The sequence below is a fragment of the Pleurodeles waltl genome, chromosome 4_2 (genome assembly GCF_031143425.1).
Source record: "Pleurodeles waltl isolate 20211129_DDA chromosome 4_2, aPleWal1.hap1.20221129, whole genome shotgun sequence".
NCBI classification, from domain to species: Eukaryota; Metazoa; Chordata; class Amphibia; order Caudata; family Salamandridae; genus Pleurodeles; species Pleurodeles waltl.
The window spans coordinates 501,733,777-501,749,792 of NC_090443.1; the positions used below are offsets into that span (position 1 = coordinate 501,733,777).

Consider the following 16,016-nt stretch of genomic DNA (forward strand, 5'->3'; position numbering starts at 1 on the left):
TTTATTTTTAGCCATGCTGCACAGCAGCCCGCAGCTGTAAAAGGTGACTAAAACACATGCACGAAGTCAATCCCTCTAGCAGATGCGAGACCTATTGGAGTGTCCAAAGTCTGTTGCTGTCTCTGCGACTGTCACCGGTGGTTGGACATTTATAACTAGGTGCACTGGCCATACCACCCCTATCAAATTACTATCTGCCAAGTTCCTGAAAAATAGTGTAAAATAGTTGCGATGTAGTATACAATAACGAACACAATAGTTTAAACAGGACATGATTGCGGACTTGCCAACAATCGCGCTTTTTCAATGTTAGTCAATAGAGAAAAATGATCCCCTCTGTTTTTCATTATCTCCTTCTTTCATATTTCGAAATGTAGGCAGGCACGTATGTTGTTGTGACGCCGAAATGAAGATGAAAAAGACGTACACTATATTTAAAATATTTGTATTCATTATTAAATAATAGAAGCCGTAAACATCTTTCTGTTTTCCTCAATGTGCGTATACCGCATTTCATTTCACTGTTCCAGAGGAGGTATGTGCGCAGGGTATAGAGTCACTCTTCACGCGCCTGCGCACCATCGGTCAACCAGTTTTGAAACACATTTTGAGGCGAGCGGGCGCACTTTGGTTCGTTCCTCGGTGATATTTTCTCTGTTTTCAACCGTTCTCTCTCCGAAGAGTCGTGCGGGTGGGCTCAAAGATGGCGACCTTCGTGAGCGAGCTGGAAGCAGCTAAGAAGAGCCTTAGTGAGGCGTTGGGGGACAACGTGAAACAGTGAGTACGGCTCTGGTATTCTCCAACTTTGGAGGGTCTGTTCCTGGTCCATATCTCTCTGGGGTCGGAGGAGCTCCGGTGGCCGTGCATAGGCGATGTGGCCTACGGTTCATTCAAACCTCGGGCTAGATTTGTGAGTAGTGCCCGCCAGGGAAGTGGTGGTGTGGGTACTGAAGGAAAAGAAAGCTGCATAAAATGATAATTTGTATATATAAATGTAATAAACTCTGTAAAACTGTTTTGCAACGTTCGCATTCTGTTAAACAAGTATAGCATTCGCAAAACGGTGCAGTTGTGGGTGCGTGTGTGCCAAGCATTGGGGGTGAGGTTCTGGTTTGTATTTATTTTGTTGAGCTGTCCTACATGATACTCCACATAACATATTTAGCATCGTTACTCCCTGAATTTATAGGTAAATATAGCTTTGTAAAGTATAGATTGTTAACATTCAGACACATCGACATGTTAGATCTTTCTCTTTTTAGTCTCAGAATGCTCCACAATCCATGCTATTAGGGCTTCTTGGCATTTGGCATTCAGGCGAGACATGGCTCTCTGTAATAATACAATTAATCCACCTCTTTGATATAAACCTGTGACCAATGACCCAGATACGTCAATGCAGTAAGTGCATTAACCCACTGAACCTTTTCTCAAGGTCCGGAATCTCTGAACTGCAGAAAATATACATTATATCTGTAATAGGTGTATTTATTTCTCTAGGATTAGAATCTGTGACCAGCAGGATACACCTTGAAATTTTGTAGTTCAGTTTGTTAATCCAAAACCAGCAGTTCTCAATCTTCTGACTTCTGAATGGTTACTGGAAGAAGGGAACCCCAATGTAAGCAATTTCAGTGATTTGAACCCCAGAACAATACAAAAACATACAGAAACAAGTGTACTTAAAATAAATGCACACATTATGGAATTTTGTATTTATTTCACAAAAATATGAAGGAATCAAAATGAAATTTTAATTAGAAGGTTGGAGCTTTTCAAATTCCTTCACGTTTACATAACGTTTTAGAATTTTCGATTTTGCTATTTTACGTGCACGTGCATTTATTACTCTGCCATTACTATTTCATTTTACAAACTGTTGAGGATCCCTTGAGTAGGCATTACAGACCCCCAAGAGTCTGTGGACTACAGGTTAAGAAACACTGCACAAAACTATCCCATGCAACCTGTATCAGATGACCTGCAGATCACACATAGGATGAAAACCTGCATTGCTTCCCTGTTTCTCCTTTCACCCCCCTCAATACACAAACAGGCACATAATATTACAAGCATTGGCAAAGCCAATAGATCTCACCTATACAAGAGCTATTGGCTATGTTTTACACCGGTGTGGCTGTTGTTCAGCATAGCTAAAAGTTAGTGGCGTGGAGTTGGGGAGTAGAGTGTCATAGGTTGGAGTTGAGAGGGGAGTAGAGTTCAGTGGCAGAGAGTGTCGTAGAGTGCAGTGTCTTATAGTGTAGTGGTGTGGGATATGGTGGAGTGTGTTGAAGTGGTTTGAGGTAGTCTGTTGGATTGGGGTAGAGTGGGGTGTTTTGAGTGGAGTGTGGTGGAATGGATGGCGTGGATTGGAGTGGGGTTGGTTGGATTGGAGTGGAGTAGGCTAGAGTTGACTGGATTGGATTTGAGTGGTTTGGATTATGGTGGATTGGCTTGGTGGATTAAGGTGGACTGGATTGGAGTTAAGTTGATTGGGGTCAGGTGAGGTGGATGGGGTCGTTTGGGGTGACTGGGATGGAGTGGGTGAATTGATTTGGGGTCAGGTGGATTAGTCTGGAGTGTGGCAGATTGTTTTGGATTGGAGTGGGGCAAATTGGCATGGGGAGGAGTGGCGTGGGGCAGACTGTTTTGGGTTGGAGTGGGGCAGATTGTTTTGGATTGGAGTGGGGCAGACTGTTTGGAGTGGGTCAGACTGGAGTGGAGGCCATTGTTTTGGATTGAAGTGGGTCAGATTGTTTTGGATTGGCGTGAGGGCAGATTGGAGTGGGTCAGATTGTTTTGGATTGGAGTGGGGCAGAATGTTTTGGATTGGAGAAGGACAGATTGTTTTGGATTGGAGTGGGGCAAATTGGCATAGGGCAGACTGGAGTGGGGTCAGATTGGATTGGATTGGATTGGGTCAGATTGTTTTGGATTGGAGTGGGGCACATATTTTTGGATTGGCATGTGGCAGACTGGATTGAGGTCAGTGGTTTTGGATTGGAGTGGGTCAGATTGTTTTGGATTGGATTGGGGCAGACCGTTTTGGATTGAAGTGGGGCAGATTGGACTGGGGCATACTAGAGTGGGGCACATGTTATGTGTATGAGTGGGTCAGATTGTTTTGGATTTGAGTGGGGCAGAATGTTTTGGATTGGAGTGGGGCAGACTGGAGTGGAGGTCATTGTTTTGGATTGGAGGGGGCAGATTGTTTTGGATTGGAGTGGGTCAGATTGTTTTGGATTGGCGTGAGGGCAGATTGGAGTGGGTCAGATTGTTTTGGATTGGAGGGGGGCAGAATGTTTTGGATTGGAGTGGGCAGATTGTTTTGGATTGGAGTGGGGTAAATTGGCATAGGGCAGACTGGAGTGGGGTCAGATTGGAGTGGGTCAGATTGTTTTGGATTGGAGTGGGGCAGATTATTTTGGATTGAAGTCGGGCAGAATGTTTTGAATTGGAGTGGGGCACTTTTTTTGGATTGGCATGGGGCAAACGAGTGGGGTCAGTGGTTTTGGATTGTAGTGGGTCAGATTGTTTTGGATTGGAATCAGACATATTTTATTGGATTGGGGCAGACCGTTTTGGATTGAAGTGGTGCAGATTGGAATGGGGCATACTAGAGTGGGGCACATGTTATGTGTATGAGTGGGTCAGATTGTTTTGGATTTGAGTGGGGCAGAATGTTTTGGATTGGAGTGGGGCAGGCTGGAGTGGAGGTCATTGTTTTGGATTGAAGTGGGTCAGATTGTTTTGGATTGGAGTGGGTCAGATTGTTTTGGATTGGAGTGGGTCAGATTGTTTTGGATTGGCGTGAGGGCAGATTGGAGTGGGTCAGATTGTTTTGGATTGGAGGGGGGCAGAATGTTTTGGATTGGAGTGGGGCAGATTGTTTTGGATTGGAGTGGGGTCAGATTGGAGTGGGGTCAGATTGGAGTGGGGTCAGATTGGAGTGGGGTCAGATTGGAGTGGGGTCAGATTGGAGTGGGGTCAGATTGTTTTGGATTGGAGTGGGGCAGATTGTTTTGCATTGAAGTCGGGCAGAATGTTTTGAATTGGAGTGGGGTACTTTTTTGGATTGGCATGGGGCAAACTAGTGGGGTCAGTGGTTTTGGATTGGGGTGGGTCAGATTGTTTTGGATTGGAATCGGACATATTTTATTGGATTGGGGCAGATTGGAGTGGGGCAGACCGTTTTGGATTGAAGTTGGGCAGATTGGAATGGGGCATACTAGAGTGGGGCACATGTTATGTGTATGAGTGGGTCAGATTGTTTTGGATTTGAATGGGGCAGAATGTTTTGGATTGGAGTGGGGCAGGCTGGAGGGGAGGTCATTGTTTTGGATTGGAGTGGGTCAGATTGTTTTGGATTGGAGTGGGTCAGATTGTTTTGGATTGGCGTGAGGGCAGATTGGAGTGGGTCAGATTGTTTTGGATTGGAGGGGGGCAGAATGTTTTGGATTGGAGTGGGGCAGATTGTTTTGGATTGGAGTGGGGCAAATTGGCATAGGTCAGATTGGAGTGGGGTCAGATTGGAGTGGGGTCAGATTGGAGTGGGTCAGATTGTTTTGGATTGGAGTGGGGCAGATTGTTTTGCATTGAAGTCGGGCAGAATGTTTTGAATTGGAGTGGGGTACTTTTTTTGGATTGGCATGGGGCAAACTAGTGGGGTCAGTGGTTTTGGATTGGGGTGGGTCAGATTGTTTTGGATTGGAATCGGACATATTTTATTGGATTGGGGCAGATTGGAGTGGGGTAGACCGTTTTGGATTGAAGTGGGGCCGATTGGAATGGGGCATACTGGAGTGGGGGCACGTATTATGTGTATGAGTGGGTCCGATTGATTTGGATTGGAGTGGGGCAGATTGGCATGGGGCAGACTGTTTTGGATTGGAGTGGGGCAGACTGGGGTGAGGGCTATTGTGGGTTAGAGTGGGTCAGATTGGATGGCGTCAGATTGCTTTGGATTAGAGTGGGTCAGATTGCTTTAAATTGTGGGTCAGATTGCTTTAAATTGGAGTGGGGTAGATTGGCATGGGGCAGATTAGAGTGGGGCAGACTATTTTGGATTGGAGTGGGGCAGACTGGAGGGGGGCAATTGTGGGTTAAAGTGGGTCAGATTGCTTTGGATTGGAGTGGGTCAGATTGCTTTGGATTGGAGTGGGTCAGATTGCTTTGGATTGGAGTGGGGCAAATTGACATAGAGCAGACTGGAATGGGGCAGACTGGAGTGGGGTCTGATTGTTTTGAATTGGAGTGGGTCAGATTGGATTGGGTCAGATTGTTTTGGATTGGAGTGGGGCATAATTGTTTGGGTTGGAGTGGGGCAGAATGTTTTGGATTGGAGTGGGGCACATTTGTTTGGATTGACATTGGGCAGGGTGGAGGTCAGGTTGTTTTGGATTGGAGAGGGGCAGATTGGAGTGGGGCAGATTATTGGGATTGGAGTGGGGCAGTTTGGAGTGAGATGGGTTGGGAGGTTTGGAGTGTGGTGGATTGGAGTGGAGTGGATTGGTTTGGAGTGAATGGTTTGGATTTGGGTGGATTGGATTGAGTGTGGTAGATTGGTGTGGGGTGAGGTGGGTGAATCGGTGTGGCCTTTTAACAACATGCCTGCTTTCATTTGCACCATTGCGGGTTGTTTCCTGCTCATGGCAGCCTGCTTTCTTTGTGCTGTGTCTCATGTTTCGGTCGGCATTTGCATTGTGGGTTTTGTGCCTTTTAACAACGTGTCTGCTTTAATTTTCTCTATCGCAGGTTGTTTCCTTCCCATGGCAGTCTGCTCTCCCTGTACCCTCTCTCATTTTATTGGCGTATTGCGTGTAATTGTCCTTCCTTTGTGTATCTCATTTCCTCCCATGGGGATTTTAGTAATCGTTCCTTTTTGTCGTCCCGCAGTAGAAGGCAGTGCCTTGTGGGTGGGGGCCATGCAGGGGCCTGGTTTCACACTCCGCTCTTTGGTTGCTCAGTGCAAAGCCCAGCAGCCTATTTACTTTAGGGGACATGTTTGTGTTTTGTTGTGCATCCTCTCCCTGATCACTAATGCTGCCATTTGCCGCGTCCTCACTTAATCTCCCTGTGCCGTCCCCACCACCACCTCACCCCTCCCACAACACCGCTTGCCCACCCCAGCACCCCTCTGGGGTCTCTGGTTGTTTTTTTCTTTTAATTTAATATCAATTACTGCTTCATTTGCAGTGCTGTCACTTAATCTCTCTGTGCCTTCTACCCCCTACCACTTCACCCTTCCCACAACACTGCTTGTATCAAGTATGTTCCTTCCAGCGCACTCTTTTAGGTTTGCTCGCTGGCTCGTGTATCAGCACAGCATACATTTCCATGTTGAGCTGATGACATCATTCCTCCCCAGTTGCTGAAAACCATGATTTCAACAAATGGCTCTTACCTTCTATTTCTTCTTCTTTCCTTTCTTTGTTCAACTGTGAAATGGATTCTAAATAGAAAGAAATACTTTGGCTGCAGATGTCTTCTTTTTCTCTTTTCCTTTATTTGTTCCCCTGCGAAATGGATTAAAAAAAGAACCACACACTTTAGCGTCACTTTACAATGTTTTCCAGTAAAGCAATACTTTTATTTTCTCATCTTTCTTTGAACAACCTTGTTTTCCCCAGCTGGGAAAATGCACCATTCCTAGAGGTACTGCAGTACCTGGTTGATGCTTTCAGTGGAAAACGTTTAACTTTACTCCTTGGCTCGCCTTTGGTCCACTTGCAATACAACCAATTGCATGGATTTATCTGCCTCACCATGGTATAGGCCCCCTTTTGAATATCAAGGACCCCTCTCCCTCACCTCACACCACCCATCTCTTCAGTGTTCACTTATCCTGCTCTGCAGCTGCCTTCCTCCCTCTCCCTCTTTCTTCCTCTTATTCCCTCTCTTTCTGTCTCTCTCACTCCTCACTTCCTTAAAAGCATGACTTCAACAAACATCTCTTTCCTCTCCTCTCCTTTCCTTTACTTGTTCTCCTGTGAAATGGATCCAAAAACGAAAGAAACACTTAGGCTGCAGATGCCCTTTTCTGACATATTTCTATTCCAAAGTGCAGCCTTAGGATGGAGACCAAAAAAAAGGTTCAAAATATGGAGTAAAAAAATGAAGCCAGACAGAGTGGTCGCACAGTGGGCAGATTGGTTTTATCCACAACCATACACATTCGTGCCAATTTACAGAGTTTGCAAGTAAAGCGCTACTTATGTTTTCTCCTCTTTCTTTGAGTAACATTGGGGCTTATTTACAAGCCCCTTGCGGAGCCGGTGTGCCACTTTTTTTCCTTATTAAAGTGACGCACCAGCAGTGCAAGGGGCTTGTAAATAACGCCCATTGTTTTCTCCGGGTTAGGAAGTGCACCATTCCTAAAGGTACTGCAATACCTGTTTGATATATTGAATGGAAAAAGATTAACATGATCCTTATCAGCTGTTTTCCTTATTTTAGTTTATAAAATGTGTTCTGCTGCTCTGTGTTCAGGGATGTGGTCTTTTTAAACCATACAGCTTACGTGTTGTAAGGATATAAACAATAGACACTGAACCGGGTCCCATCTGGGCCCTGTAGTTATGTCCTTAACTTTTCAGGCAAAAATATTCATTGATTTCTGAATAATAAGTGTTAAAGCGTTATTGTAACCATGTTGTTCTTGCTTGCATTTCACATACTTTACTTAATCTTGCATTCCCTGAGTGTTTGTGTTTTCCACGATGTTGTTACTTTTTCTTTTTTCTTCAGCCAGAATATTACCCTTGTCTCCCCTCCCTCATAACCCGTTACCAATTTTCTGGTTCTCCAGTGCCGCAAGGTCATACGAATGGCAATAGCGCTGTGCAAATAACATCATTCCACTGCATACAAAAAAAAACACAAGCAAAAAACATTGATATTTTCTACGCCAAGAGCTCTAACTTTCACAAATGCGAGACTGATTGCATTTCAAATGCTTGTTTTTTCTCTTCCCCCACCACCAGCCCCCCCCTTTTATAAGGACGTTATGCAGCTGCACTTTGCTACTGGGCAGGTCATTTAATTTAGGCGCCAAACATCTTGGAACAGTATTTATTTTTTAAACAAGCATTGGCAATGCCAGTAGGTCTCACCTATGGGACTGAATGACTTTGCACATGCCTTTTGGTAATGCTGTACAGTATCAGCAGAAAGCATTTTGTGCTGTTCTTTAGCATGGTCGAAAAAGGATAAAAAAGGTCATGTTGATTAGGCAGGGTCATTTTGTAGACACCTGCATACTCAAGGCCTGTGCCTACTAAATGACATGGGTGGCTTTTTTTTACTTTTACCAATCAGAAATGTAGCATTAAACAATGAAAGAAATAATTGGAGGATTGTGAAAATAAAAATGTAAAAGAAAAAGGTCACAGGGATTGAGGGAGTCAGTGAAGGAGGGGTTACAGAAAATAAAAATAAAGCTGGGTAGGAGAGTAGCAGAAAAGCAGCACACAAAGGAGAGAGCAACACAGAGTTGGGGAGAGGAACACAAGGGAGGGAGTAACACTGGGGCGGGTAGCAACACTGAGCGTGAGGACGGGGAAGTGATAGAATAGCACATAAGGGATAGCTCAGCAAGGAATGCGAAGCAAGCGTAAGGAAGCACACATGCAGTCTCATGGAGTGCTTAACCAAAAAAAAGATTGTTCCCTAAAAATTAGCAATGGAAGGATACAAGTTAGTCAGTTGAAAGGATGATTAAGAGGCTATGCTCCTGGGAAGGGACAACAAACATAAGCAGTAGAAGGCAAGCTAACAAATAAGAGGAAAGCAAATGAGAGTTACAGTTGAGCCCACCCAGTGGTAAGCAGTGGGCTGGCTCTAAACCCACTTTAAGTTCCTGGTGAGCACACAATAACCAGCAGACTGCTTGTGCTGTGTGGTAGGTGAGACCTAAAATGGCCTTCTCAACATCTTGATTTATACGTAATGACGTACTGCGAGCATACTCCATCATCCTGGTGCCACCCTTTTTGACTTTTTTGTTTTTGCTAACGCTGCTCAGCATCAGGAGACCTTTCTTTTTGCCGATGCTGTTCTACATCAAGAACAAGCATTGACAAAACCAAAAAAGTTGACTTATGCCTTCAAAGGGAAGATCTTCTTTCTTTAACAAGTCTTGTTTTCTTCAGCTACCACCTGCCCATCTTTCTACTCATAATACACATAAAATGAGGATTTCCCTTCATCCCCAGCAGGTCAGACGGATTCTGGCATGGTCTTTATAAAAAAATTTTTTAGGAAGAATATATAGGAACAGTTTTTAGAAAACAAGGAAAAGCTAACTTCAGCTTTTACAGTTTTCTCTTTTTTAAAGTACTGGAAGTTTTAGATGCTACTATTACCCAGTTTAATGGCAATCAGTGTATTGACCTGGGTAAGATGGAAGATAGAGTTTGTCTACCTGGACTCAAACTTGTGACCAGCATATTGTGGCAAGCTGTTAACCTACCGAGTCATCTTAATCTGCTTATAATGATAATTATTATTATTGTTTGCCGACTAGGTAACCTAGGGCAGGAAACTGAAATTGCTTATGATATCCTATTGCAGTACAATGTACTTCGCAGCATACAGTGATGTAAGCATGCCGTGTGGCTTCACATTTGTGAAAATTGATTCTTCCCAGAAGAAGTATACTTGTTGCTTCCACTGACTACTTGTATCCATGCTCTTTTTTTAAATTGAAGTAGTGATTGAGGAGTTCACTGTGTGTGTTATGGGCAGCAAGAGCCCAGCTAAGGGATTCTTGCAAACTGAAGGTGTTGCTGGACTTGGTGTAGCTACCGCCAGCACCAGGTAGGAGAACATTTGGGAAACTAGACTGTATGGTAGGAAGCTTTTTTATGTGGCTCCATCTGGCATGCCATCTTTGTCAGTTATACTAGCGATCATGTAAATTCATCTACAACCAGGCAGAAGCTACCGAGTTGAAAGCAACTAAAGACATCAGAGAAAGAGTGACACCGAGTGCCTGTATATGTATATATCGACCTTGAAGAAATAAAGAAACTGTCAGACTAAAGTTCTTGTGGGAAGTTAAGTAAATTATAAGCTGAGATGTGGAGCTGCAGTTGATAGTTCTGGTGAAGGCACCGAATGGTTCTGCCTCCAAATGTGCCTGCTGCTACATCAGTGTGCATGGTGAACTACATGCATGTGTGTTCTCTGAAATCTTTGCTTTTGGCAAGGTTGATCTTGAGGACTTTTGAGGACACTGTGAGCAATGTGTTGCTATCTAAGTTCAGGGAGGCATTATGTTGGACATCGTTACCAAGAAAGATTCTTTGCACAATTCACAAACATGTTTGGTTCTTGTGGTGAAAATTTGCTCTAGTGAAGTTTTAATTGAGCTGTTCGCATTCAAGGAGACATGGTGAATATCCATGAGCAGTTTTATCATCATATGAAGCGTCTGCTGTTCTGGAGTTTGATGTGTGGTACTTTCTATAGTGTATTTTGTTTACCAGTGTAGTTGCATTGTATCTTTATGAATCTGTAGGTCCCACCTACATAGATGGCAGTAGTTTCACTGTGTCTAATTTTCGGGTGCCTGAGCGACACTTTTTTACATACCAAAAATAAAGCACTCTAATTGAATTTATCAAAGTTACGCATGTTGTGTTGTAGAGTGCATGTGTAGTTAAACAGCTTGTGCATTGTGATGTTATGTGACACCTATGCAGGGTAGAGGCAATTGGTTGTGGGTTGAAGCTTCAGATTGTTTAAATCTACATGTGCTTGTGAAGAAAGCATGGTATGCGTAGTAGTGCTAAGTGACGGTATATTATCTGGTTTCTCTTTAGTGCAGAGTTTGCCAATTCTCAATTGTCTGATGTCTTTTTTTTCCTGGAAGTGCACAGTGTCTCTGTGGAAATGAGGCATTTAAGCTTTCCCTGCCTGTAAGAGAGTGTAGGTGATCTAGTTTGTCATCCAGTTTGGAGGGAGGGTTTTTAAACTGCAGTAGGGATTCAAAGGTGATTCAGGGACCTTACCATTGTCCATCCTCATTGAGAATTATGTCATTCATTGCTTGTCTTTGCACTCTGTGAGCCATTGGTGGAAGATTTGGTCTAGTGACCTTCCATAGAATCCATGTCAGCAGTGTAAGAGTTGCCTTTTATGTTGATGGATCTTATGCCCTTCAAATGTACCTAAGTAGTTGTGTGTCAGGGCCTTTGTAGTGCAGTGTGTTAGTTGACCTAATTGTGTAGGTATTGGCAGGAACAATTTGTGACCAGCAAACCTTTTTTTAACACACTCCAACCGAATTACGTGTCAGTGATATGTGTAACTATCTGTAATCCGGGCACAAGCGTTCTTTGCATGACCGCATTTCAATAGTGTGACAATAGTGCCACACCCTGACTCTTCCCTTAGCACACCAACTTCCCTTTTTGGCATTTCTAGCAAATGTAGTGTTGTGGTTGATTAAATGTCTTCCCCTATGTCACTTTCCAGCCATGATGGCTTATATGTCACTAGTAAATCAGCCTGTTGCCTTTTCTTGAGTCACTTCGAGCATCCACCCAGCTGTTAGCTGGCAGCGCATGAGTTCATCTTTACTGTTTCTGTTGTATGCGCAGATACTGGGCCAATCTGAAGTTATGGTTCAAACAGAAGATCAGCAAGGAAGAATTTGATTTGGAGGCTCGAAGGCTGCTGACACAAGATAATGGTAAGGAAAGGAATGAATTCTCATTCTTAAAATGTTCTTAGCGTATGGAAAACTCTACTTATTTAATACTGCTTCCAAGTGCTCTCAATGTTCGCAGGAAAGGGAACTGAGGAACAAATAGAAAAAAGGATTTTCCTGGGATCGTTCAGTTTTGGTGAAGTGGAAAAAGCTGAATTCAAACTCAGTTTCTTAATCAGACAAATCGGAATTGAACCGCTGAACTACACATGTTGGATTACTTTCCATGTTTCAGTCCTTCGATGAGGGTGAAGATGAAGCAAAGCGCCCTTCCTAGTTTGAAGGTGGCAACTTTGTGGGGTGATGTGGGCGTGGCATTCTGTGCTTTTCATTGTGCATATATTTTTCATTTTTTTCCATGGTCAAAAGCACAGGGCAGTGATAAAGGATGTCAAAAATAAAGAACAGGACTTTTCCTGCTGACCACCCAGATGTCCTAAAACACATGGCTTGTGGTGCAAAACCGGGTCACTGGTCCTCTATTGTACAGTAAGAGATAAAGATCTTTAGGGAGCCCATAACCATAATCAAAAACAGACATAATTGAACTGCTTTATAGATAGTAAGATTTCATGAAGAATATGTTTATTGTGTAGAGCCATATTACAGAGACCCAACCCATAGGCAGACAGAGCATTTTGCTTACAGTTATCCAAACGCACCTGTAGATCTGCAAACTGACACTAATGTGCACGTACCTACAAGCACCCACTCGTATTCAACGACCAACTGACATGCATATACCTAGACACAGAGCAAGAGACATGCTATGTTAGTTTCTTTTATAGTTTTAATTCTGCTGTAAGGCAATGTCAGAGCAATAGTACCAGAACAGAAGACAAGAAAAGCAGAGAGTGAATGAAGATGGATCCTTGTGAATGGAATCATCTTTCCTAAAAATTATCTGATGTTATTAGCAGATTTTCTGTCTGTTTAGCAAGGAGGAAGCTGGATAGGAACGGAGGAAGCAAGGGAGGAAATACAGGAAGAAGCATTAGCCACAAGGGGGCATGACAGAGAATTAGGAAACATATATTATTAGAAAAATGTCAAGGCAGGCCATAAAGATCAAGACAGCCACATATATAAACCAATACACAGTGGCTGACACATTAAGGCAAGAAATAAATGGAATACTGCATTTTAGTGCCATAATTGCTTTAATACTTACATATGACACACTTATGTTTGTCAAATCGATCTTCTTCACCAATGGCGTAACCATACCTTGCATTTTCCCTTTACAGGTAATTGTCAGATGCATTACCTAATTGAAGCAAATAAAGACTACATTTATGAAAACGCACTGATTTATTAAGTGAAAACCCAGCACCAAAAAATATGTTGTACAGTCTACATAAGTCAAGTTAGCCAAATACTTACTTGTTATTATAGTTCTTCTTTAAAACAAATGCTTTTTGACATTATGCAGCAAGATGTAAAAAAGTACACATTCTTTTTTAAATTCTTCTACTCGTTTAAACATAGTTTTATTGTTTAAAATGTCTTATCTACAAAATTGTGTTTTCAAATTATTTAAATGTTTGGCATTTGGCAAGAAGGAAAAAATCACAAATATAACATAAGTATTTTACTTACTTTAATGTAATATGTTATCCCAACAGGGATGCATATTTGTGCTTTGAAAATAAGAACTTGCTAACAACCAGCTTGCATAACATGTACCATATGTTTGGCCACTGATGAAAATAGCAAAAATTGGTTCTACCATTTTAGAAATCTTTACTTCATCCTTGAACCATTGCATGTCGCAGCCTACCTCTTTCTTAATCATCCAAAAAGTGACACTTATAGTGACACTTATAGTCCATTTTTGTATGTTACATTGAGTAATGTGTAATGAGTGGTGAAAACAGCATTAAGTCAAACCTAAAAAGGGACTTCTTTCCCAGAGCCCCAAGTTCTCTTTAACCAGTTCAATGCTGAGGACAGAACGGTTCTGTCCTTGATCACGGTGGTTGTGTGCTGGGTACGTAACTGTTCTGTCCTCTGCACACGACCACCAAATCTCTCTGCTATTCACAGCAGAGGGTTTTTCTTTTTCTAAAAACAGCCTTGAGAGCTGGGAAAGAGCTGTCCCAGGTTCAGAGTCTGTTTTTAGTTTTCACTGAAATAACGATCAGCGTGCATAGCACTCTGATGTCATTTCACTGAAAACAAAAGTCAAAGCTCATTTCACTTTCACTGTCTTGGTGCTCAAGGGGCTATCTCAGCCCTTGAGTGCAGAAGCAGACTGGAGAGGTGTCATTGTAAAGGGTAGAACCTCCCCTTTCCAATGGTACCCCTCCCTAGTGGATCCCTGCTTGGGAATCGCTTCAAGAGGATGATCCCCAAGCAGGGATCCACCCACTAAACACCAGGCAGGGGGGAGTGCCCCCTTGGGCAAGGGCTTTTGCTCCCCCTTTGTTTTGTTGGCTATATTCAGTCTTTCAGTTCCCCTCACTCCCCCATCCCCCTGCATCTCCCCAGGGGAGACAGATGGGGCAACGGCCCCAGATCTGTCCCCTGGAGGGCTAGGGGCTGCCCACCATTTACAGGGGAATCCCCCGATCTGCCCCCTGGGGCCCAGCCACACAAGTGAGGCTGCAGTTTTATCGGCACAGGTAGGGCAATGCTGGGTGGTAGGGATTTTGTGGATTCCTGCAGATTCTGGAAGTTTCCATCAGAGAAATGTAAGGAAAATGCCTGATTTCAGTCAAAGGTTGAGGTTTGCAGGACATTCTGGGTAAAAAAATCCTAATGGGATACACCCAAGTTAAACCCTCCTGGATTCCCCCAGGTGTCTGTTTTCCAAAAATGCACAGGTTGGCTAGGTTTCCTTAGGTGCTGGCTGGGCTAGTGTCCAAAATCTAGAGCTACCTACGTCAGAAAAAGAGCAGGGGTGTGGAATTTATTAAAATATCTACTTGTCCAGGGGACAGGTTGCTTCTCAAATCTACTTGTCCTGTAAAAAGATCTACTTGTCCCTTTGGTGCCATGTAGTGTGGCGACAAATTATGGCAGCGATCTCATTATGTAAGAGCTCTGATAATAGCCTCTCTGATTATGCCAGGGCTACTACCATAGTAGGGCTTGCAGTTTCAATCCCTACTGTAGCAATTTCCTTATTTTGCCACCTTTCTGCAGATCTGCATACTGGGGCTGGAGGAAGCAGTAAGCAATAGTTCCAGGGCTGGAATGCCTTTGAGTCTGCAAACCTACTAACCTGCATGTCAGAGCGACTCGCAATTTGCGAGTCGCAAATCCGAATGTAGGATGGTGTCCCTGACACCATCTGTGATTCGCAAGGGCTTCGCAAATGCCCACCTCATCAATAATCATGAGGTGGGTCGCAATTTGCGACCCCCCTTGCGAATGGCTGCCCTCACAGGGATGGTGTCCTGCTGGAGACAGCAGACCACCATGTCTGTGACTGCTTTTCAATAAAGCATTTTTTTTTTTTTTGTAATGCAGCCCGTTTTCCTTAAAGGAAAACGAGATGCATTACAAAAACGAAAAATGAAACGTTTTCGTTTCATTTTTTCAGAGCAGGCAGTGGTCCGCGTTCCCGGTCACAAAACAATCCTACATTGCACTGCGAGTCGCAATTAGGAAGGGAACACCCCTTCCTAATTGCGAGTCGCAAACCCGTTTTGCGATTCAGTAACCAGGTTACCGAATCGCAAAACTGGGTTTGTGCATCGCAATGTGCTTTTTGCACGTCGCAAACAGCTAAAGTCGCAGTTGCGACATGCAAAAAGCTACCTACATGTGGGTCTTGGTCCCTAATTAGGTCTAGTGTTAACAAAGACATTTTGTTTTTATTAAACTTTTATTTCTCTCTCTTTCGGCTGGCTTTACTGTGAGTGATCGCATTCTGCTCTTCCACACGGAGCATATTGGCACACAAAGTAGTTTTGTTCAGTGTCAGGAACTACAGTGGCAATCAGTGACGTAACGAAACTGGAGGGTGCCCCTTTGCAAAGAACATAGAGGAGCCCCCTCTCCAGACTCACTCAGGGCAGGTGCTGTGCTGAAGGGGCCCCCTGGAGGGCGGCTGCAGGGCCTTTGTTATGCCACTGGTGGCAACGTGTGCTTTTAGAGTTCAAAAACTTTTTTTTTTTTTTTTGCCAGTGTTTGTTACAATGTTGAGGGCCTGGTAGCTCCCACAACAATAAAGTGTTACAAAAGCCATGTCAAAATAAGACACGCATTGATGAAACTAAAAGACTTATAAAAATATGTCAGATCAGTTGGCTTTGTCAGTGTTTGTTTATTTTCATGCTTCCCATAATCGTGTTGA

General features: G+C 43.5%; 1 protein-coding gene across 2 annotated transcripts in view; it reads left to right on the top strand.

Annotated features, from left to right (window-relative positions):
* Positions 1 to 593: 593 nt before the first annotated feature.
* The window catches only part of TADA1 (transcriptional adaptor 1), a 193,009-nt gene continuing 177,586 nt past the window's right edge, over positions 594 to 16,016 (top strand). Inside the window, exons 1-2 of one of the 2 annotated variants that reach the window (XM_069231972.1) lie at positions 594 to 777; positions 11,604 to 11,695. In XM_069231972.1, the coding sequence (XP_069088073.1) occupies positions 704 to 777; positions 11,604 to 11,695 (166 nt within the window). In that variant the 5' untranslated portion in view covers positions 594 to 703. Of the gene's footprint in view, positions 911 to 11,603; positions 11,696 to 16,016 lie in introns of both variants that reach the window. The other variant, XM_069231973.1, reaches the window with a different exon arrangement.